The following is a 25,678-nucleotide window of genomic DNA, read 5'->3' on the forward strand; positions in this document are numbered from 1 at the left end:
CATTTGTTCATTAAAAAAAAAAAAAAGTAACACAAAATAACACTACTACTGAAGAAGGACTGCAAAACAAGCTCAGCAGATAGCTTACTGCATGCCAACTAGGTACTCATTGCACTTGCACAGGCTAGTCATGTTATGCAGACCTTGGAACTAGCCTTAATATTGGCTTAATATTGGCTGTTGTCTCTTTCCCAGATGGGATAGTTGATGAGTTTTGCAGAAAGCCCAGGAAAGAAGGGTTCAAAAGTGAGGGGAGGATATTAGTTCTGTAGAGGAAGGAAGATTAGTCACAGGTTCTTGAGATTGGAAGGCAGAGGCTATTATGGGTAGTGGAACATCCATCACAAAGTTCTCATGTAATTTTAAAAATATTGACAGCATATAGGCACAATACAGAATAGTAATTTAGTAGGACTTTCCTGTACACAGAAATGGCTGGAGGAGGGGGTTTGTAAGATCAATTAAAAGTACAGAAGCTCATTACCTCTCCATTCTCATCCTCTATATTTTCACATCCTGTAGGTCAGTCTATTGTACATCAGCAGTATCTAATTACCTAGTTAGTGTTATAATTAGAAATGAAATGAAACACTTGAAAATTCACACATCTTTATATATAGCTACAAGTTAAAAAAAAAATCTCAGAATCATTAACAGAAGTTTTTTAGATGTTCATAAACAATTTATTATATTTGTCTGTACAGAAGGTTATGACTTTAAAAATGTAGATAATTTATCTATGGATAGGTAGAGATTAAGAAAGTGCTTTGGAGAAGTACCAGTACCTTATACATTTCCATAGTTATTTGTTTTTAGACTGTTACAAACAGGATGTTGTGCTAGGTAAACCTTTAGTATAACTTGTGACTATTCTTACTTGTGGTCAAACTCCCTGTTAGTTGCTTTCAAGATATGAACAACTTTTACTTCTTCCATATTGAAACAGCTTTCAATTGACTGAGAGTCAATTGAAAATATATTGACCAAAATATATATCGACCAAAACTTTCATACACCCACTAAATCTAATTTGAATAACTTCAGCCTAAGCCTTTAAGCTCTGGGAGAATTTTAAATAACTAAAAATAGTATTTTACTAAACTGGCATTACTGGGATCACCTAAAATCACGTACAGATGTGCTCAAATTTAATTACAGCTGGCTTGGATGAAATACATTCTTTGGGTTTCTGCTGCATGTTCTAAGTTCTCTGTTATTCTCTGATGTGCTTACTTCAACACAGAGGCCCCAGGAAGCATGTTGGGTTACATAGATGGACAACTGGTCTTTTTGGTCAGAAAGGTTAAAATATTTTTCAGAAGTTTTCAAAAAGTCCTTAACCAGCTGCTATAAAGTGTAATTGAACTTCTGCTACCTTTGTCTTTATGTAATGTCTTGTAACGGTGCTACTATACTTTTGATGTTGTTGTTGTTCATTTAGGTTTTTAGTGCTCGTTCTCCTAGCTGCTAGTACACCCCTGAATGTGGGTGGAGGATGGTGTGGGTAGCAAAATCTCCCCAGAATGTGATTGTATAAAGAAATATAGCAGGGATGTCTTACTCAGGCCTTAACAAAGACTCATTGTCATTCATTTATCCAAAATAAGACATCAGCATTTCTGAAGTAGTTGTAGTTTGCGACGTGTTATTGTAATACCTGAGCCTGAGCTAAAACTAATTAACAGAACGTATGTGATTCTTTTGGGGGTAAATTCTGCTAAATATATAAAAACCTCACAGTAGGTTAGTTCTATTAAGGATAGAAATAACCCATGCAAGTGATTATCGCAGCTTTCAGATAGAAAACATGCCATAATAAATGAGTAGTGAGTAGTGCTTTAGAAACCATTGATTTGTACTGCTTTTTATTTGTATTTATTTGCGATACTAAGAAATTGTTTAAGCAGTAATTATTTAAATTTGCTCACCATTTTGTATTGCATTAATCTCACTTTTCTTTTTGCTTTGAGTAAATGTAGCCTTTACATATACTCTGTACTTTTTTGCCGTGTTATTATTGTCTTCTTTTTTATTGCCAATGCTTTATTTTTGGAATCCATTATGTTATTTGCAAACCTTGTTGCTTGCAGTCCTTTCCCAAATGATTTATAGATTAGGAAGTTATTGGGGATATATGTACATAATCATTTCATTTTATAACTTAATATATTATTTGTTGTATACTGTGAAATCGTGACCTTGCCTTTCTTTTTTTTTTTTTTTTTTTTTTTTTTTTAAATTGAGAGCAGTTGTTTAAGCCATCCAGAGGTAGAAAATATAACCCAATGTACTGTTTGACTAGTTGTTTCTGTTTTTTCTATTTGGATTTCCAGTTAGTTATAAGAGTTTTCATGGAACACTACATTTTATCTGCCTGGGATCAAAGTATTTTATTTTTCAGACTGTTCATTTGATAGCTAAGGACTTCCAAAAAAATCAGTAAAATGTCTTTTTATTCTGTCTTCAGAACAAGTTCATGTACACTTGGATCAGCATGAGGTGAAATACTTGCAATTTGCTTTCCGATGGATGAATAATTTGCTGATGAGAGAAGTCCCTTTACGGTGTACCATCAGGTTATGGGACACATACCAAGTAAGTGCTTTTTTAAGCCTCCACTATATTTTGGATATGCAGGTATGTTTGTCTGTTATTTTTCATAAACTTTTTGTTTTAGTGTAATCTGAGAATCATAAGAAGAGAGTGTCTTCAGTGATCATTACATTTAGAAACATTTAAAGTTTTCAGTCTTCCAGCCCTTAAAAAGCGAAGCACTTTATATTATGTCAATTTATAGCACTAAAATGAACCCCCACTCAAAGCATGGGTTAATGTCAATAGCACGCCTGTCTGTTCAGAAAAGCAAAACATTGAATTTCACTTAATTGATGCCCTCCATTGATTCTGAGTTCTATGCTTCTTACTGCCCTTCTGCTTAACTACTCATTCCAATACTAGCTTCCAGTTCTCCAGCACTGAGGAATGCTCATCCTTCGGTCATTTATTTTGTGTTATTGTTTATCCAGATGAAACTCCTTATGTTACTGACCTCTAGTTGTCAGTAGACAACTGTCTAGTAGACAGTAATATTTCCTCAATATTTCCTTGCTCAGCTGTCAAGTGAAAGAACTGGTATGAAAGAAAAACTGTCTGTTTTTAGTTCCGTTTCTTGACATTTCAGTAGCTTCTGGTTACAATTTTAAATTATGTATTTAACCAGAAGGCACTTAAATACTTGTTTTGTTGTCAAAGTTAACTAAATAAAAATAATTTATATAAAAAAAGGAAATGTAAAAGGACTAAAAGCACCATAAGAAATTTTAACTTAGTTTAGTAAATATGGGAATGACTTGTAGTATCTCGTAAAGAGATATAACATCTTTAAATGCAAATGTCTTTACATCTGTTCACTATGTAGCAGTGTTTAGTTAGTTTCATAGACTTTAGTGCCAGAAAGTACACTTAGACCATCTCTTCAGACCTCAAACAGAGGGTTAAGAATTGCTTGCTACTCATATGGACATGAGTCTAATAAGTGTTTAATTAAGTGTCTTTTTTAGAATGTGATATGAAAACATTATGAAATGAGGAGTCTATCATCACTTCTACTGCTAATCTGTCATAAAAGGTTATGTTAATCCTTATGTTAATCCTTGTAAGGTTAATCCTTACAAGTCTTATTTGGTAAATTTCTCAATTGCATTTGTCTATTGCTTATGTTTGGGGTCCTTTGCCTCCTTTGTCTCACTGTAACATCTGTATCTATATCTATTTTAATACCAAGTTAGTACTTGGCATTTTCATATTTCTTTTTATTTTTAACCATGATAACTCTAACACTACATTTGGTACTTGATGATTAATCTAACAAATATGCTAAAAATATGTAAAAACTCTTATTTAGTGCAGCTAACTACCCATATGCATCCAGGGAGTAGCTGTTTTTGACAGAACTTCACATTGAGCTCATAATGCGTGAGCAATGATTTTGTGATAATTATGAGAAACTTTGTTTGAAGATCAAACTTGCAGTTACTTTGTGTCAAGCTGTTTCCATGCTGAATGGAATGAATTCTCATCACTAGCCCATAGGCGCCTGACAAGTTCCACTTCAGTATCTTTATCCATAATACATGTTTCTGATTATTTATTTTGGGTTTTGAGCAATTTCTACAGTATTACAGTTGTCATTTATATTATTTAAAAGATTAATACCTATGAAAATCCCATGTAAATACTTATCTTTTAAATGCAAGAATCTTATATCAAAATGGTATCCTTATACCTTAATGGGGATACTTTTATATATTAAACATGCTTAAGGAGTAATTTTTTTTTGACTCGGCAGGTGCAGAAGATCAGTGTTGTTTTCTAGATTTTGTTGTTTTACAGACCATTCCACATGTACTTCTTGGAGAAATCTTGTATTTAAAACCAGGAAAAGTTATCTTAATCTAGGTCACCTGTATTTCCAACCCTTGTTCTGAAGCAACCTAGAAGGATTGCACAAGTTGCTTATCATATTTCAGTTGTACTTATACCAATTTTTTTCTTATCAATCTATACTGATAATATGGCTAGTAAATATAGTGAAGCTAAAGGAGCCACTAAAGTTTGCAAAGTATAGCTTTTTACGTAAATAGCTTTTAATCCATTCAGTTATGTACGATTCCAAACAATCATTTGCAAAGGAATCAGCAGTGCTACTTTCCAAATAGAATAGAAATACTAGAGATGGAATTTTTTCTGTTAGATTTATCTTCTGATTAGAGTTTTTAACAGTAAAGCTCGGTATACACCAAAATACATATTGGTAAGGACGTTTTTCTGGGGATCTATCTATCTATGGACAAACCCGTAATACTGGATTTGAAAAAGAGATAAAAAAATGAGTAGAGGCAGAAATAGAATAGGGATCCTTATTTTTGAAACAAATTTATCTTTCCAGGTACAAATGGAAGGACAAATCCTACTGATAATTTTAAGGGCTTGGATAGTTGCTTAATTGCTTTCTGTGCCTGAAGGGTGATGCAGCTGTAATGTGTTTTTTCTACCTGATGTACCCTAAAGCAAGAAAGGAAGAAAACATGGGGACTCTCCTTAGATTTCCACAAAAATAGCCTTTGGCTATTTTAGTGCCTACTCAGGTTGTGTGTGTACTGATTTTTCCTCCTGATTTTCTCATATTACTGTAAATAAAAATGCCTCTAACCACAATATAAATTCAGAGAGAAGGTGACCTAATCAAGTTGGAGTGATGAGATTACCAACATGTACTGCAGGCATCCCCACATGGCTGATGGGAGGACTTTTGCCAAGGCTCTACTGTACGGCCCTCAGGAAGGGATGGGGCACATTTGCAAGACAGGCAGTTCTTGTTCCAGTGCACTGCAGCGTTTGGGAATCATGCAGGAGCACTGCCAGAGGAGAGGTCTCTGGACAGAAGGGACTGCCTGATTCCTTCATGTCTGCACCAGGAGTGTATTCTGGTTTCTCCATTTCATGCAGATACCCAGGGTGATGGTGGATGGCTTCCCTTTCCTCCCAGGGATTTGAGAACACTGGCTTCTTGAAAGAGAGGGTCCCAGTGATGATATTTTCACAGAAAAAAAAAAAAGCCTTTTGCCTCCTTGTTCTTCCTCTTTCCCTATCAAAGCTGAAATATTGCCTTGTCTCACTGAGCTGCACATATTCATCTGTTCATAGTGGAAAATACGGGATAAATATTGTGCTGTCCCCAGCTTAAATTCCAACTTGGTCATTCTCAGAGCAGACCCCATTTTTTAAAATGTGTGTTGTCCTTGGGGCACTTTTAAGATCCACTGTATTTATGTAGCTATGTGCTTTTCTGTTAAGTGGAAAGAATCAGCAGTGCCATTACAGTGTTAGCATTCATCCGAAATACTTCATCCTTTACTAGAAGTGGCAATACAGGCCTTGAATGTCAGAGGCTGTAAACCAATACGTAGGGCAGTATTGTGTTTAGTTTTAGCTGTCACAAAAAGGGTCCGCATCTTAATTTTTATTTTTAACTATGCTTACATATTGAGTTCAAAACTACATTTGATTTCTGGGCAGTTGGGAGCTGGAAGGATGTCTGTAACAACGCAATTAAATAATCCTGATACACAGTAATACAGCATTGTACTGACTGCTGTTTGGAATGGGGTGGCTATATTTTTCATTTTAACGTAGCCTTCTGGTGTGATGTTGTTACACAAATTAGCTTTTTGTGCTGTCTTTCATGAAGCAATTTCTCTGTGTAAATAACTTGGTAGACATGCATAATTTGCAGAAGAAACACTGGTGCAAGTTCCATAGTTAAAAGCTTATTCAGACTTTTCCAAGTTTGCTGATGACACCAAGCTCTGTGGTGCGGTCGACATGCAGGAGGGAAGGGATGGCATCCAGAGGGACATGGACAGGCCTGAGAGGTGGGCCTGTGCTACCTCATGAGGTTCAACAAGGCCAAGGGCAAGGTCCTGCAGCTGGGCCGGGGCAATCCCAAGCACAAACCCAGGCTGGGTGGAGAATGGATTAAGAGTAGCTCTGGGGAGAAGGCCCTGGGGGTGTTGGTGGATGAGAAGTTCAACATGGACTTGTTAGAGACTGCCCAGAAGAGGGCCACAAAGTTGCTTAGAGGGCTGGAGCACCTCTCCTGCAAAGACAGGCTGAGGGCATTGGGGTTGTTGAGCCTGGAGAAGAGAAGGCTCCAGGTGACCTTACAGCGGTCTTTCCAGTACCTAAAGGAGGCCTTCAGGAAAGCTGAGGAGTGACCCTGTCAGGGGGTGTAGTGATCAGACAGGGGGGAATGACTTCAAAGTAAAAGAGGGTAGACTTTGTATATTATGTATGTATATTAGTTTTCGATTTTAAATACATTTTGACAAGTGCCACGTGAAATTTGGGAGTTGAAGTGTATAGTTGTCTTTTCTCCTGCCAGGAAGCCTTTGTTTTCAGTACCACTTTGCTGACAGCTGTATTGCCAGCTCGCCAGTAGGCTGATGTAGCTGAAATGAGCCTCATTCTCACACTCTTTGGAGGTATTGCAGAACGGTTCAATGACATGGTTACTGTTTACAGTGCACCGGTGTCCTAGTTTGCAGGTTTCCCTTATTCTTCTGTGAGGGATGCTTTATTGTTACCAAGGTATCCCAAGGCTTATCTGAAACCATATCAGATAAATGCATGTAAGACCACCACGTGAAATGCAAAACAATTAAAGAAAAAGGAAAAGCAAAAAGCAAACTTACTAACATACAATGCCAATATTGACGTTGGTGAGCTGATTTACTGTCTCACTGCTGATTTTTTTTTTCTTCTAGTTCCTGTAACCCCCAGCTCCTTGGCAGTGTCTGTTACTGTTCTTCAGGTTAGCCCCGTAAGGGGGCTGACTATGTGTAGGAATGTTATTTGTCTAGCAGTCAGTCACTGAAGTTTAAGAAATGTTCAGAAACAGTTATAATTGTTTCTGTGTTTCCATTCTGTATAGAGTGAAAGATTTTGATTCCCTGAACATGAGAAAATAATTTAAGACTGGTCTTCAGTTGAGCTGTCTTGTGATTAGTATTTATTTTAGAAAAAATCAATTAAAAGTTGAAACAGGAGTTCATTTCTCAATAGACACTGGAGAGTCTACACAAGAATGATATTATTACTATCCTGGTCTAAATCAAAGCCTTAAGCCACCTGAGGTAACAGAGATTCATCAACTGAAAGCAGATGTAATTTTCAAGGCCAGGAGCTGTGATTATTTTTCTTTTTATGGCAGTTCTAACATCTCTCATCCATATTGATTCCATGATATTAGGTAGATGTTGTTCTCATCCTTTTCCTTAGCAGGAGCACAGGGCTGCTCCCTGTCCTAGTGGTCTGGTCATGTTTTTGGTTGTTTGTTTTTGTAAAGCATGGTTTGGACCATTAGGATCTCTGAACCAGTTTAGATGAAGTGTATAAAAATAAACATTTGGAATGAAAGCAAAATTGTGAGGAAGGTACATTTTGATTATACCCTTCCATCTTCTGCTAGTCAGAAGCCTTGAACCTTTATAGCCCTATCTGGTATACATTTTTTAAAAATGACCATTATTATTAAATATTTATCTGATTGTTTTAAAACAATACTATTTGAAACATCCTGTGGCAATGATATATTTGCAATTTCTTTATTCAGTGTGGGAAAAAAATCTACTTTGATTTAGCAGAAGATTCCTTTGAATTCACTTCCACTTCTTTGATAACGCAAACTTGTCAAGTCATTCTTTATTCTCTTTTTCCACATCGCTTGTTTCAAAACTGTTTTATATCTCTGTATGCTATCACTCCTTTTGCAAGTTAAAAATATCTATACATATAGAAGCCATTTCATGCACCTTTTATGCTCATCTTTCTTCTCTGTAATATTTATAGTTCTGCTATATTATTTTTGTCATATGCTAAATGGAAACTTCAAGAGGTGAGCACAATGTGGGTTCATACGATGAGAAGATGTTTTCCTTCATTTTTTCTTTTATCCTTTTTTCCTCCCTCCCTCCCTCCCTCCCTTCTTTCTCATGCCTCTCATTTCTGTTGGGCATCGAGCACTTCCAGGTAATATCATAGTTAGTTTGACTTATCTGTCTTACTGGTTAACTTAAAGTACGACATCAGGTATGCATGTTTTGCATTTTTTCTCGCTCAGTGTGTTTCTATGGATAACCAGATATTTTTCATTTCTGTATTCATTTGCCACTTTATTACTCAGTGACATGACAGCTTTCAGCAACTTTTTGCAGCTGTTTTACTTCTTACCAGTAGAAGCTATGCTGAATAATTTTGTATCTCTACCAAACTCTTCCTTTTCAGGATCACTTAGTAGTTTACTGAGTAAAGATAATCTTGATCTGTTATTTTTGTTCTTTTATTTCTTATATTTTATTTTTTTTTTAATTCATGAACACTTTCTGTCTTGCTTCACAACAACTTAATCTGTGAATTAGCTAGCTTAGTGAAATTGTTGAAGGGGTTTGGACATATAAATATGTAATATCCAATTAATAGCACATGGGTAAGATCATGTCTGTAAGATTTCTAGTCATATATAAATTTGATTGAAACTGGCCAATGGGTTTGATGTTTCTGGAGTGGGGAAACAGACTTGATGGGACATAATCTTTCCTGCCCAGATATAAAATGCAAATGCAAAAGTTTAATCTTCCTAGGAGATAAAGGTAAAATATTGCATAACTTGGTAATGAATTCTTGTCCACATGACATATGCCATAAGGAAAAACAGCTCCTGGGTTCAAAAGCATCGGAGGCCTCTGGAGCCTGTACTCAAGTCATGTCTCTCCCTTTGATTATTCTGGCATCCTTTGTTTTATGTTAGGTATATTTTTTTCTGTAGCTTCATACCTGAAGAGCTGGAATTCACCATCCTGCTTTCTATTGAACCCAGCCCTGATCTTCCTCACTTTTCACAGTAATTGAAGAACACCATTTCAAATTGTTGTCTTTAAAATTACATCTAAAAATGTGATCTAAAAGTCATATTTAGTTCCTGGGAAGAACACAGCAGGGAGATGTGAACATGAGAGAAGGGTTTTTATTTATGAGGTTGGCAATCTAAACATTTTTCTGTACAAACAAAGCATCCTTATTCTACCTGCATCTCTTTGGAAGCTTCTAGGTCCTTTTGTGTTCAGCAAGTTGTTGTTTTCCTTTATGTCGGTGGACTCCTGATACACATAGCTTCCCTTCAACTTGAGCAACTGAAAAGTTTTTATACTTTTCCAGTGTTTGTCAGGCATCTGACTGTCATCACCTTATAGCATGTGGATAGGTATCTGCCAGGACAACTTTGTTGCTAAGGCAACCTCCCATTGACAAGAGTTGTGCTCATTAGGACTTTGTTTTGGCAGGCAATTATATTTCAGTGGCATTGCAAGGCGCTGAAGGCAGTGACCTCTTATTGTTTATCTTCTACTAACCACAGTCTGTAATAACATAAAACTGAAAAGTAAGAATGTTAGTAAGAAAAAGTTTATCTTCCACTGTATGTATAACTTTGTGTACGGTCGTAAGGATTTGTGCAAAGTGGAGAAAAATAGTAATTCAACTTATGAATACCTGCTTTTCTGACCTTAAAAAGCAGTCATTCACATTTATATAAGTTCTCAGGTTTTCTCTTAGGAAAGATAAAGCTGATTGCTATTTGTTTTGAAGTTTTGGTGGGAGACAGGGTTCCCAAATTCCCAGGGAAAGCAGACTCAGCAAATCCTGGTTTTGAGTTGGACCACAGTCTTATGCAAGGAAGCACACACATTTATATCCCGAACTGTGATCTGCAGTTACATATCCTCAGCTTCTCCCCAAATCCTGCTCCGTATGTTTTGCCTCAACAAGCAATGATTTAAAAAAAAAAATAAATTCTATTAACTTCTTCCCTCTGTGAAATCAAAAAATCATCTTTATACCTGTGCCAACCCTACAGCGCTCGTAATTGGGATCTCAGCCATATCACTTAATGCAGCTCGTCTGCACTCAGTTTTTTTCACATTCCCTCTTGGCCTTGCAGGATGGCATTGTCTATGTCCCTGTTCACACCCTGTGGTACAACAGAGCAGGTTGGGGACCATGAGGTCACCTCTTGGAAGTAAAAGCTTGTATAGTGGTTTTACCTGAACTCTGAGGAACATGCAGCAATACTAGCAATTATAAAACTTAGAGTAGCTGCCCATGTGAGATGCTTAAATATGACCCCATAAAACCGAAGATGTCATCTGGCATGCCTTTGGATGGGTCTGCATGCTACCAGCACATGGGTACTCGAGGTCTGGTAGACCTTTAATTCTGAGGTTCCTCGTCTGTGGCCTTCCAGCCTGTGAGCTCACTGGAAATAGCAAAAACGGGGTTCAGTTTGAGACATGAACGCAAAAATACTCTGTTTTACTGTAATTTTTTGGAGTATATTCTTGTATCAGGTGGCAATAATTCCATCCTATCTGACAGAGATCTAGTGAATAAAGACAGGAGAGCCTAAAGAGAGATTTGTTACAGCTCAGAGTGGCTGGTTAGCTGAATCGCTTTTTAAGCACCATTGAGCATATTGACCAGATCTTCATTACCTTTGTAAATTAAATATACAGCATGCTTACAGACACATAATCTAATAAAGGAAGCTCTGAGTTTCTGCAAAAAGTGGGTTAAAATTCCTTTCATAATATTTAAAAAGACTTTTTTTTTTTTTTTTTTAAATAGTGTGATGTTCTAGTCCACTAGACCAAAGTTTTATAACATAACTAACTGTAGATGATGAATGTGTTTGTATGTCACCAATTTGTATCTTTTTTTTCTTTGGTTGCTTTCAGTGATATCAGGGAGGATTCGGTAAAAATTGGAAAATAAAAGAAGAGGGAATGAAAGTGTAGCTGTGCTATTTTATGAGGAAGAAATTTAGTTATACAAAAGTCATACAAAAGCAGAACTCAGTGATGTGCATAGGGAAGCCTTTGCTTTTTTTTTTTTTTTTTTCTGGATTCAACATCTTAAGGCAGCTTCTGGTGCTATTGAAATAGATGGTAATTTTTCTGTGGCTAAACAGAAGTTAATTGCAAATGCAGAGAGGATGAGATAGAGTATTTTCTCTTATGCATATCTTAAAGGATGTGAGTAATCTCATTGACTTCAATTGAACAAGTCATGAATTTAGTTAATTAAGCATGTACTTTGAAGTGGTTTATTGATCAGGATCTTGATGCATGACTCTATAGGATGATAACTGAATGTTAGATGCTGCCTAGAAGACAGTTTGTTTTCCTTACTGTGAAGTAGTTTTGCTGTTTCTGCAGGAAAGTTTTATTAATATTTTGATTTAAAAAGGTCTGAAAAAAAAATCATGTTTCTATACAAGAAAAGAGAAAGAAAATTGCCTCTTACATCCACATGCTTTTATTTTGTGTATTTTTTGAGGTTCTATACATGTCAGACTTTTATAATACGATGCTGTAATTTCTAAGGTAGATTTACCATGAGTATCTCTAGTCTCCATGTAGTCCTTTAGTCTCTGAATTATATTTCTATTTTAAAAAAATTTATAAGAAGACATGTTTTGAAAATAACTGTATATAAACATTTTACAGTATTGTATGGCTCGATGTAGTACACTGTGCATTCGTGTATTGAAATGTTTCCTCTGAATTCTATACAAGGTTTGTACCACCAGTTCTATTTTAGTTACATCGATTTACGTAAAAGAGCACAGAACTCTAGTAATCTAGCTTTGTTCAGTTCTTTTGCCCAAGTTTAAAAAAAAAAAAAAAAGTTTATTTGGGAGAGAGCTTAAAATGTCCTTTTTGACCAAATTATCAGCTACTAATGAAAATTTTCTATTTGTATGCAAAAGTCAAGATTTCAGTGCATGAACCATTTTGGATAATACAAGCTACTTACTCTCCTAGTTTCATGGGATTTATAGCTCTTTAAATACCTCGTTTTTTTAATTATTTTTTTTAACAGTATGACTTTCATGCAGCAGTATTGTTAGGAGAGCCAACCTGGAATTTAATTTGACGAGGAAAATGAAGAGCATCGAGAAAGGATTTCATTAGTACATGAACAGTAAAAGGAAGACTAGCGAAAATGTGGGCCCACTGCTGAATTGGGGCAGGGGAACTGGTGACAAATGGCAAATTCTGGAGAGCTTAATGCCCTCTTTACCAATAGAACCAGCCTTCAGGAATTCCAGGCCACTGAAACCTGAAGGAAAGTAAAGCAAGGAGGGCTTATCTTGAGCAGAGGACAGTGAGCCCAGGGAGCACTTAAACAAAGTGGATGTATGTGGGTCCATGGGGCCTGTCGGTTTTCACCTCTGAGTTCTGAGGGAGCTGGCTGATGTCATTGAAAAACAGCTCGGAGTGATCATGGCATCTGGGAGAGTTTCCCCATGGCAGGAAGATAAAAAGTATCACTTTTATCTTCAGGAAGGGTGGGAAGGAAAATTCAGGGAACTGCAGGCCAGACAGCCTCACCTCAGTTCCTGGGAAAGAGATGGAGAAAATCCTCCTGGAAGAGTCATAGTTAACTCAGCTGTAGCGTTCTACAATGAGATGACTACCCTGGTGGACAAGGGGAAAGACGTGAATGTTGTTTTCCTCAGTTACAGCAAAGCACTATTTTCCTTAACATCATCATAGACAACTGTCCATCCTCACTGTGGTTTCACTGTAGCTTTAAGGTGATACAACTTTCCTGGTTTGGGTAAGTTTTCACCTAAATCAGCTTAATGATTTGGCTTACTACATAACCATTTATATTGACATAAATGAAATAGTGGCAGCACATATTAGCAGGTGAGCTAGGTGAGACTGCCTGAGCAGCAACCTGTGCTTATGTTGTCTTAAGGCAACTGTGAAACTATATATGTGAAGCTTTTCAAAAAGCTGTCTTTGTATTTGGATATTTTTCCCTCTATAGGAAAAATATATGCATATATTTTTGCATGTCAGCATATAGGGAGTGGATTCTGCATAGTCATATCTCCTGTTCGCATGGCGATGTGAGCAAGACCATTTAGCCTGACTGCCTCCCGCTATAGGCACAACAGCTAATTGTCAGAGCAAGGATGCATGTGTGAAGCTGAAGCACTTTTCAAATACAAGACACTTTATTGAGTTCAGTGTGGCATTAAATGGTTTCCCATCACATAGCAAATAAATTAGTGGTGGTGTTTCTTAAACTAAACAGTTGGCTCTACTTATAAATCTATTTTTGTATCCCTCTAAAAGAAGAGTTAATGGTCCCTCTAAGAGGAATCTGCTTTGTTATTGTTATTCACGTGAATTGGCCAACAGTTTCTGGATTAACTGATTCTATGCCCTGGTTATTTTCTGAATCAAATGGCTTGAATAAGTGGAGAAATATGCTTGATAAAGGAAAGAAATACTCAAAATATTGTACAAAATGCCTTATGTGCTTTCACTTTAGTAATACACTTTATTGCTTGCCCAGATATTTGTACAATTCCGAAAGTTGGCTAGGTAGGTTAACTACATCAGGTTTTAACCTCCTTTGACTATTGTTCAATGGCTGATTTGTTTCTAGCTCTTCTCTGGAAATGGTGCTTCACAGTTTCTGTGGACTGAATAGGTATTTCCTCAGTTCACTTGGACCTAACTTAAGTCCTCTGAATGACCACCTCCCAAAGTATCACTGCCTCTCTGCTGGCATTATCAGGGTTTAATTTTATTGTTTTCAGAATACAATCATACAGATTCAGGTAAGTTAGATGATTAAAGTAAGTAATATCAGTACTTTTAATAAGTATGTCATTCTCTACATACATTGTAGATTCTCTTCATACCTTATACATACATTGTGTTGTAGTTCAGTTACTCCTGCTTTAACTCAATGAAATTGTTCCAGTATGTTTAACATACAGCTTATTTTCAATTATTAATTTTTTTTTTTTAACCTCCAACACAACAATCTAAAACTATAAATTTGAAGAGACTTCTTCATTTTTGCTATGCGTAATGGCACTACTGTAAGCCAAACAATGGCTTTAGTAATAGATAACTCTGCAAGTTTATCTTCAGGGGATTTGTTCATGGTAGACTAGCTCACTGGTGATGAAAAGTGTCTTTCATGCATGAAAAAGTACAGACCCAAGCTGATGAGTGCTGTCAGCTGCATGGTTTTTGCAATCATGTGTCCTTACTTAGAGTAAAGACAGTAGGAGAGTAAGCTTACTTTATTGCTTCCTTTAAGAAGATTTTTATTATTAGACCTTAAATGCTTTTGAAAAAAAAAAAAAAATCCACAGCCATTGTAAGATTGAAGCTTCATTTTATGTGATATAGAAAAATAACTGCTGCTTTCATTGCAGGGTGTTCAGTTAAAATTGATTCAGTGAAAGTTCAGTGTAATGATTTTATGTTTCACCTTTTCTTCTATTAGGTACTATTAAAAAAAAAAAAAAAAAATTCAGGCAAACACTCCACACTCCATTACAAGCTTTTTTACCTGAAACTTCTTTAAGCTTAGTGGTTCCATGTTTTTTTCTCATACTCTTGTTGTTCTTAAAACAGGAGAGTTAGTGGACATGACTCTATTACATTTTACTTGTGCTTGCATTTGTGTTGTGGATGCAGAGACTCTCCTGTGCAGGTGCTGTGTGAGTAATTCAGAATTCCCAGGGGAAAGAAAAGAAGCCAGAGTGCAGGAGGAACTTGGCGTAGCACCCCTGCAGTGCAGAATGGAGTTTCTTTTTACTTCCCACAGAGCCCTTCCCTTGCTGAACCTTACTTATGTGTCCTAACAGTCTACACTGCAAATTCAAGATGTTTAGTATTTTAAAACCGTAATCTAATTAGTTATTTATTCTCAAGTTATTGTTGTTAGTTATGCCACTAATTGATGTTTCACACAGTAATCACTTTTTTTTCCCCTTTTGTTTCTGTTGGGTTGTTGTTAAAAACAGAACAAATGTAAAATAATACAAACACATTGCACAATTCTCTGGTTCCTTGTTTCAGATTTATTAAAACATCGATCACTAACATATAGTTGATGTAGATTATCTAAATGTGGGAATACATAATGTTTCTAGGTTGCATAAAAATTTGAGCAGTAAAAATTTAAATCAAATCAGAATTGTTTATAGTAGGTGTAAGATGAACAGCTGAATAGAAGTGCAAGCGTTATGTCACATCTGAAAATGAACAACAGAATATATGATATATATTATTGTGCAGAATAAATTTCTGATTAGCAGAACTCTGTATAGGTAGGGAACAAAATAAATTGCCATAAAATGGGCTTTTTGAAATTCAGAAGTCTGCGATTGATGCCACTTTACATGCAGGGCAGCCTCGCTACCATATGTAAAATAATTAGTACATATTCATGACAAAATTCATCTATAGATGGCAGAACATTATGCTACACTGCAGATAGTAGGTTGAAGCGTGTGGATTAACCTGCTCTGCTTTGAAGCAGAATATTTTAGTGACAAAGCTTTTAAGCAGGCAGCACAGAACATCTATTAAGCTTTCAAAATGCTTTTTAACTTCTATCTTCTGTGTAAGACATAGTACCTAAACTCAGATGCAACCTTTGTAAAAAATGACAAAGTAGTATTCAACAAATCCAGTGAAATCCAGTAAAAATAGCTTCTTTGTCGTAGCATGGATACTTGTAGTGGGATTATGAAATATGTATAATTACTATTTGTTTCTGGGATGCATAACATCATTAGAACTACATGAAATATTAAGATCTTTATCTTCTTTTGTCTCTCCAGTGCTTTTGCTCCTACTAGTGATTGCTTCTTCCTTAATATTCTGGCCTTTCTTGTTTTCCTGATACATGACAGTCTTGTGCTTTACTCTGCCACTTAGATTGCCCTTGACTGTCTGTTCTGAGAGCTTTTCTGCCCTTTCTTCCAGTCTCACAGGGTTTGCTGGTCCTTTTTTACTCTTTCTCCATCCTGTTCATGGGTGATCTGAGGTTTTCCTTACAGCTGCACTGTCAGCTTTATACTGACAATTTGCATATCTACTTTTTTTTTTTTTTTAATATATTTCTGACTTGACTCCCTTAGTTAAGATGCATATTTTCGTCAGCCTCTGTGACAGTTCTCCCTAGACAGTTGATGACAATTACTGATACCATGACTTCTTTTTTTCTTTTCCTTTTCTTCCCCAAAGCACTTAATTTTCTTATTTTGCAACTTTTCATAGTAGATCCTGCACAGATTTTTTGTTCAACATATTTCCTTCATCATTCTCCAGACCATCTGTATTCTACTTCTCATCACAATTTTCAAAAAAAAAAACAATTCTTCTTGTTTTGAACTTTTTGTCTAATACGAAAAGTATGAGTCTCTTTAAATCAGATAGAATATGTAATTTGCTGCTTCTGTCATTTCTCAAGTCTTCCATCTTAGAGTTCCTTCATTTTCTTGCTGTTTTTATCTGTAAAATATTTCTCTCATTTATTCCAATTCATTTTTTCCCTCACAGTAGTAGGTCAGGAGTTACTGATTAAAAAACAACAACAACAAAGCAGTATTTCAAAGTGCATGTAAATCTGTGCTAAAATTTGGCTGTTCTCTGCCTAAATTGAAGTATTATTTTTATACGTGAAACTAAAATAACTCTGAATAAGTTACAGTGTGTCAGTGAATATGAAGAGGTTCTAAAGAAAAGCTAACATACCATCAGTTATGGTCAATAGTTTTCAAATCAAACATATCTGTTCTCTGAACTCTCTTTATGCGTTCTACTAACTTTCTTCCTTTAGCAGTTAGGATTCATTTCAAAACAACAAAAAATCAGCTTAGGAATCTTCAGTTTCATGCTGGTTGAGAAAGTAAGTTGTCCTTCTGATTATTCACATCTATGGACAAAGAATAGAATGTGCACTAGAAAGTACAAACTTTACAATATTGCATCGTAGTGATTATTCTGATTAAATACACAAAGTTAATATTACTAATACCTGCTCACTTTAAATGAATCGATTCAATTCAGCTACCTCTAAGTTGTTTTTTTTTTTTATTATTTTAATTTCACCTAGGCTATTCATCTATTTGAAAAGGTATATCTATACAAGAACATTAATTTCTATAGTCAACATTTTTGCCTGTTCCCTACTCCATTTTGTGTGTGTGTAATAAAGCAGCAAAGAAACTTGTATATGAGGGTCAGTGAGTAAGACTCATTTCAGATGACTCAGTTGTCTTAAAAAATGTTCTCTAGGGTAGTAATATCTTTCAATGAGGCTAAAAATCGAAGTAAATCTGTCTACAACACTCACTCAAGATAAGTAAAATGTCTGAATCACAACTTGAGCGTCATTACTGTGCTGTGTTATTTTTTTGTGACTTTGTAAACAATCACATAGTTTACAAATAAACTGCAATTAGCTGTTGTGGGGACCATATATTTCAGAGACAGTGACTCAACATCCGCTATTACTGTTTTTGAAAGCCACAACTCTGGTGATGATTGAAGGAAGATAAATTTCAATTCAGGATGGAGGTTTGTCAGTTAAAAGTCACAATTATATTTTTCCACAGTAGCCAGGAAAAAATAGGACTGTATTACTTTTTATTTTAAAAGTATACTGCAAAATGTACAGTGTTCTTTATCTTAATTCATATTAACTACAAGCTTTGAGAAATACTGAGTTTAGAGTTCATGCAATCAGATAGAACTTGAATTGTGCGTAGTCTTTAGCACAAGTTTGTTACTCATGTATGCTGACAGAGGTTGCCAAAACGCTTTTGGGAACTTAATTTGAAGACTTATGAAATGAATTTGGAAAATCAGACTTTTTTTTTTTTAAACTATCTCAAGTTGAACTTGCCAAAACTGGTAATTGATGAAGTCAAACAATACAATTTTCTTCAATTATTATGGTGTGTTATTTGCTGAATTTAGGTACTGTTTATTTGAAGGGTTGGTTGGTATTCTGCTAAGGAAACTTCAGCCAACTTTAGTTGAGTAGTAAAGGACACTTATATTTAGTTACTGAAGTTTCTTTCATTCCAGTTGCAGTGGTTCACCTTGGCCAGCTTTTTTTTTTTTCTTTTCTTTTCACAGTTTTCTTAATCAGCACTGACAATTCACCTATTTTTCTGTGTCTGCTTCCAAGTTCTCTAATGCATCCTTCTTATTTTCTCCCCTATCTTTAAGGTTTTCTCTAAAATACACATTCCTGCAGCCATAAAAATGAGACCTTCTGACCTATTTGGACAATCCTGTGTTAATAGGTGTGCTTCTGGGTTTGCAGCCTTGTAGTTGTTTATAGGCTGTATCCCTGTGTTTGTGTGAGGTGACCTCGATCGTATAAATTAACATGTGCAGCTCATGAATTTTTCTATTCCCATTCAGATACACTGACACCTTCCAGATTGCTTGGATTCTGTGGTTATCAGACACTTTTTTCCAGATTCAGCCCATGATGTGTAATGGTGGCATGCATTTCCAAGGCAATGATTTGGGTGTCTTTGAGCCATATTAATTGTGGGATCGTTGCGTTGAGGGATCAAGACTACATCTAGTCTGAAGTAAAATCCAAAACTAAATCAAGTGTAAAGTAAGATGCAAACCCAAACTATATTTACTGTAGCTGTGGAAGCCTGAATGCTATCTGCTTGCATCTTCTTATCTTCTATCGCAGTGAGTTACTTGCTAATGTAAACACAGCCATGAGCTTTTCAGATATCTGATTTGCTCTCTCGTATAGTCTTGGGTTAAGTGGGCACTGTACCAAGCCCAAGACTTCCTATTATTATTTTGTTATATCACTGCAGTCTATCAGATGGCTCTTATTCTTTAACTAATGTTAATCAGTGCATCTTCAATATCTAGTGAAAAGATTCAAAAGTTCAGCACTTTTTTTCTTAGACATTTCAAACTACTTGTGCTTAGCTAACAAAAATTCAAGTACACGCAGTTTTGCTGTCAGTGCTATATCATGATAGAATTATTGTTTATCATTATATATGATAAAATTCATCAAGTTTTTGTGCAACCTTAAATCAGTATCTAGTCCATTGTTTAATATCATTACTGAAGAAACTACTGTTGGTATAGAAAGTTTGTCACAATATAGAAATGTGACAGGAGAGTGAAGATGTGCTGATTGCTTTCTAATCTGTTCTACGTTTTCTCTTTATGAATAGAGTGGGTCTGATCCAACATTGACTGGGTCAGTAATGCAGGTAACTCGTTTACTGCAATACAATAATGGAATGAAATCCTGCTTCCGGAATCTTCATTGTCCATCCCCACATTCAGTGTAGTGACTGAATTTTATCTATCTGTTTTAGGAAATAAAAAATCAGGTGTAGGTAAGACTTTCCATGTTGCATCATATCAAAAGGCCTCTCAAACTACTCTTCATTCTCTATGTCAGTGCTTCTCATAAGATGGCACCCTCAGATGAATTTTCTTCAAACAGTTGCTAGTAACGAGAACAAAAATCTCATGTTTTGATGTATGTGCTAGTGTTCCTTATTTTGCTTTTATGACACCATCATGTGATATCATTATGATATGATGGGTTATGATATTCAAGATACTACAAGGAATTTGTTTGGAGGAACACGGTCAAAAGTTATTTCCTATATATTTACAAATTCTGTGTACCTTTTTAAAATATAAATGCATTTTAACTAAAAAAGATGCAGGTGGTTATACTTCATTTTTGCTAATTTATTCTTTTAGTGAAAGAAGTGTATTTGTAAATGCCATCATCCTTATTCAGCATGCTTCGGTTCATTTTCCATGGAAATTTGCATTGGAAACATTTGATATTGGTGCTCTTCAATTCAAGTGCAGTAACATCCACTAAGGAAGCTGCAGTACCGGTATTTCTAAGGGCAATGTATGTTGTTGAGACTGATTGATTGTGTTAATCTAATCAAACTGTCAAAGCAATCCTTCTTACAACATTCTTCTTCATAAACCCATTAAAGTATTTGAACTAGTAAGTCTTTTATGCTCTTTCCTCAGCAGAAAGGCTGAGGATGACAATCAAAGTGAAAAGGATTTAAAAATGAGAATGGCAGGCTGATATGAGAAAGGAAAACCCGTATCATGCCAATTGCTCATCAACAATAATTAAAATGCAATTCATTAATGTACAGCTGATTCCTTAAAAAAGAGCTATGGTACATATTTTCGTAGAATGTTTAATACAGAATTTCTATCAAACTTATTTTCTCAAGTTTTTGTTTTTGAGGATAAGTGATTAATACAAATTCTGCATTATTTTCCTGTGATCTTTCAGACTGCAGATTAAGTCTCATTTAAAAACAGAGGTTCATTATAAGCTTTCTGATTTTGGCATGAGGTGTTCTTCTACTGACTACAACTGAGATTTTCTTAGAGGGAGTTTGGTAAGAATTCCAGAAAACTTTTGTATTTGGAAGTAACTAGAAAATAGCACAGGAACATTGAGGTAATTGTATTTAAAGATAGTTCTGCATCTTAAAGAGAATTCTATTTCTGGGTACCTGAAAATGTATTTTATTTTCCCTTGTTTCTTTTAAAGTCTTGGAGTCTTGTATCATCTTCAAATATATATATATTTTTCTATTAAAATTCTGTCTACTGTAATTAGCCTTGTTTTCAATTGTGCAATTTATTTATTTTTCTAAATTAATTTTCTCAGCTTGACTGAGGATTTCAATGGAGAGGAAAAAATAATCATTAAAGCAAAAAAGGCTAAGTCACATTTTATCCTAGTATACTTTAGATGTGCATAGTTTAACTATTTGTCATTACTTTGTGTTGAATTACATTACTTCAGAGACAATGGATGCAGAGGAAACATCGGTAGTTATGGTGATGTATTAAAATGAGAAATTGGAGAACAGTTGCACTGAAATATTAATATTGAAGATAAGGTTACAGAGTCATAAAAAACCACAACCTAAACATTTCAGGATAGCGTGCAGGTGAAGTAGCTCTTGTGAGTGATTTTGATTTTGGCATAATATATGTGTTGAATAGTTATCAATTCAGAGAGACAATGCTAGCCTCTGCGGGAAGGTGTATTTTGATATATCAGCAGGTATTATTTTTTTCCACTGTGAAGGAACTTAGTTTATTATATATATTAAAAAGTCATGCAGTTCTTTTCAAATGCACGTAGAGTTTCTGTTCTATTTTCCTTTATTTCATATCTCAACAGATTATTATTTCTAGTATAAGTAGAGAGTATTTATATTAACTTGTATTTTTTAAGTTGAGGAACAGCACTGAAATCATCAGAAGACATCTGTGTATAGTTCCTGTATGTGCTAACTGCATTTCCATTACATAAATGTTATATATTTAGTTTTTATCATGTAGTTATTTAATATCTTCACCAGTGATCAGGAAAATAAGGGTAATAACGGGATAAAAAAAGCTTGCAGCTGATAACAGTGTATTCAGGATAAGCACATAACAACTTATGAGGCAAGAAAAGCTGAAAGACCTGAGAGAGAGTAACAATAATAAAATGGCACTTGAAATTCCCATTCGTGTAAGTGTAAATTTAGAAGTAAATGTTTGGGAAAAAGGAAATCCTATTTTGGTACATAATCATTAGTCACGAACTGAATGTTGCCACTGGGGAACAAGAACTGGAAGATAAAATGCTTCAATGAAAATGTCAGAACGGAGAATAAAGAATAAGAGAGAGCTTAATTTTACCATTATACAGTTCTATGGGGTTCTCGTGCAACAGGGTCGAGGCTGGAGGAAATACAGAATGACTGAATATGAAGAATTGCTTTTTCTGAGGAACGGTAACGTCCTAGGAATCCTTAGCTTGGGGAAAAATAAAGATGAGTGGAAAAATACTGTACAGGTGTACAAAATGTCTGTGACATACGGAGAAGTTTAGTCACATTAAAAAAAAAACAAGTATTATGACAGGAAACCAGGAAGTGTCAGGTTCAAACTGAAGAATATACATTTTTTTACACAGCACACAATTTCAGTGTGGAACACTCTATCACAAGACTCTCCCTGTAGGTCCTGAATTTTACAGGGATTCAAAATGTGACTCATGAGAGAATAATCTGTCATTAGGTATTAAGCAGATTCCAACATCTGGCTTGAGAAATCTCTGTGCCAAGATGCTGGAGGATGGGAAAATGTTGCATAAAGCTTGCACTTCCTAGAGTTTGCCCATAGCACTGACAACTCCAAGATAAGCTATTCAACAGTATTAGAATGGCCATACCTGGGCACTGGAGCTGTGTTGGTAAAATTTGGATGCTTTCCACGTAATAAAAAATATTTAGCTAATTTTTTCAAAACTAACTGGATGCTAATAGAATTTCTCAAATGTATCATATAGGTTTCTCAAATGTATCATCCAAAGGTTGTCCTAGAGAGCACTAGGATAGCTCTGGAAAGTTAGAAAGACTGAAAAAGATACCGTTTTTAACTATTTTCAACAAACTGCATGTGATGGAGTTCATGTTTTTCTTCTGCAAAAGCAGAGTGTTTTTTCATAGCCACATCATAGTCAGAATGTTTTGTGTTACATTTAGTGTCTAAAATTATACGAAGAAATCTAAAATGGACACGCAAAAATAGGCAGCACTTTTTCCTTCACAGTATTTATCAACTTCTGGTATCGATAATGAAAGCCTTCTGTTAACTTGTATATTTAGACAGAAGTAAAATGTTGGTTTGCTAGATACCCGTACCCATATTTTCCACGTCAATCTTGTTTGCAATTATAAACAACACACTGAAATGTACCATCCTTAGAATTTCCTTTTTTTTTGTGTCTGCACTTCCTTGCTTGTACATTTTATTTCATCACTTGATAGTGTAACCCAGTAGGGAAATTAAACTTCCTCATTTGGTGACAACTGTAAGGATAAAAAAATCATACAAATATTTAATATAAAAGCTGATTTGTACTATAGGCAAAAAAATACATTTTGTTTTCCAGTTATGCCAAGAAAGCCTTTAATTAGACAAACAATTATTCATCAAAACTGTATTTGAGGAGGGGAGGGATTGTGATGGGTTGGCCTTTTCATGTGAATAAACCCTTATTCAAGGCACAAGATGGTTTCTTTAGGGTGCTAGCGCTGCTCAGAGTGACAAGGGCTGCCTTTTGTTTCTGTTTGTCTGTCTTCACTGCTCTCTTTTTCTTGTCTCAAGTAAATACCAGATTTGGGCATCAGTATTTCCAGTAATCCAGTTTTTCATTATTTATATCTTACATAGTACCACATTCCTGCAAGACAAATCTTGAAAGCGTTTTATTCTTCACATAATATTAATGTCAGTCTTGTATAGATTTAGATAGCACATATAGTTGGAAGTATTCCTTTAATTTTAATCTTAACAACATCCTCAAAATACTACAGAAAGGACATTCATATTGTTTTACAGGAGAAAAAGTTTAGAAGAAAACTTGATGTTACTCCTTTGGTGAGGGGGTGGGAGGAGAAAAAGCAGAGGGTAGGAGAAATCGGCTGTCTTGTATCTTGTCATTTCTAAATAAAGCAGTTGTGTTGACATGCTTTGCTATCCTGCAGAACTTAGTGTAAATCAAGGGAAACTAAGGAAGTTATTTCATCGTTTTTAGTCATAGAATCATGGACTCACAGAATGGTTTGGGTTGGAAGGGGCCTTAAAGCCCACCCAGTTCCACCCCCCTGCCATGGGCAGGGACACCTCCCACCAGCCCCGGTTGCCCAAAGCCCCATCCAGCCTGGCCTTGAACACCTCCAGGGATGGGGCATCCACAGCTTCTCTGGGCAGCCTGTGCCAGGGCCTCACTGCCCTCTGAGTGAAGCATTTCTTCTTTAAAGCCATACTGATTTTTTTTTTTCCCAGTATGTTCTTTTTTGGTAGAATTAAATACTGCATTATTAAGTTTTCCGTCATATTGCTTAGTCTACATCATTAAAAAAAATTATGCAAAAGTAGAGTTATATTACAGGTGCTTTTATAGTAGAAAAATTTAGTCTCCATGAAGGACTTGTGTATGAGAAATTTAGCAATTACTCATTCGGGTATTAAAATGTCACAAGTATCGGTTTTCTTTTAGACTTGTTTGAATTCATATTTATATGATTTAAGCTGTTCCCTGTATTCTGTCTAGCTTTGCCAGATTAGCAAAGTTGTTGCTATAATTGTTTTTTTTTTCCTAGTGTTATTTGCAAAAATTTTGCCAGTACCAATTTAAAAAAAAAAATAAAATAGTAGACCTTTTGGAGTTAAATCTTCATTATATAGTTTACTCACCAATGTACTTTTTTCCCCACTTTGTCCTCACTCTGCTTCACTGCTTTCAGGAACAAAAGTAAATTGTGATTCAGAAAACTCTCCATATTTAGAAAAAGCTCGTGGAGGTATGAAGTTGAACATATGTGGAAGTAAGCTTCCTGAGGAATTCTTTATGAAAGCACACGGCTAACTACATCCTTGGTCTCATGCTAAGTCCTGAAACTAATGTCCAGGTGTTCATTAATGTTGTGTAAAACCTGCACGTTGAGTGAAAGGACTCAGAGAAAGAGCTGAAAGGACTTCAGCTCCTCAAGCGTGTGTCTTCCTGGAATCTGCTTTTGGCACAGCCTAGTCCTTTTGGATAGTGTGTCCTGAAACCGTGTGTGAGCTGTGAGTGCTGTTCTTCTTCTCCTCCTGTCACTGGGGGTGTTTGCACAATGGAGGAGCAGCTTGCATGCTGCGAGAGGAGGCAGGTGTTGGGAGAGGTGTCTGGATGGCCGTGTTGGAAGCACTCATTTCTCTCTTGCCCATCTCCACGTGTGATGCGGTTCGGTTTTACTGCCTGCATGCTCTAATGACTATTGGTTAGGATATAACTAGTACAAATAATAGTTACAATGGTTTATGGTAACTGCAGTAAAAAAGGAAAGAAAAAGACCCCTTTTATAATTTGTCTGATGCCTTCTCTTCCTTGGCTGAGAGTTCTCTGCATACATTACTTCAGAAGGCTGTCACCTGCATGCTATGTTCTGCAGTCTAGCACCACAGAAGAAGCAATAACTTCAGCTATGTACTTACACTGGGGAAAGCCTTCAGTAGATGCTTCTGCTGAGTTTTGATCTTTTTCTCAATGATCGGGAAGTACAGGAGACAATATTTAAAACATTCCTACTGGAAAAGTTGCTGTTTGTGTCACTGGATCATAGCAACTCCTTGTGAAA

General features: G+C 35.8%; 1 protein-coding gene across 1 annotated transcript in view; it reads left to right on the forward strand.

Annotated features, from left to right (window-relative positions):
• Window positions 1-25,678, forward strand: part of TBC1D22A (TBC1 domain family member 22A) — a 181,688-nt gene that overhangs the window by 102,076 nt on the left and 53,934 nt on the right. Inside the window, exon 11 of the mRNA XM_032185604.1 lies at window positions 2,468-2,595. Coding sequence (XP_032041495.1) covers window positions 2,468-2,595 — 128 coding nt within the window. The remainder of the gene's footprint in view (window positions 1-2,467; window positions 2,596-25,678) is intronic.

This window comes from Aythya fuligula, chromosome 1, assembly GCF_009819795.1.
Source record: "Aythya fuligula isolate bAytFul2 chromosome 1, bAytFul2.pri, whole genome shotgun sequence".
Lineage (NCBI taxonomy): Eukaryota > Metazoa > Chordata > Aves > Anseriformes > Anatidae > Aythya > Aythya fuligula.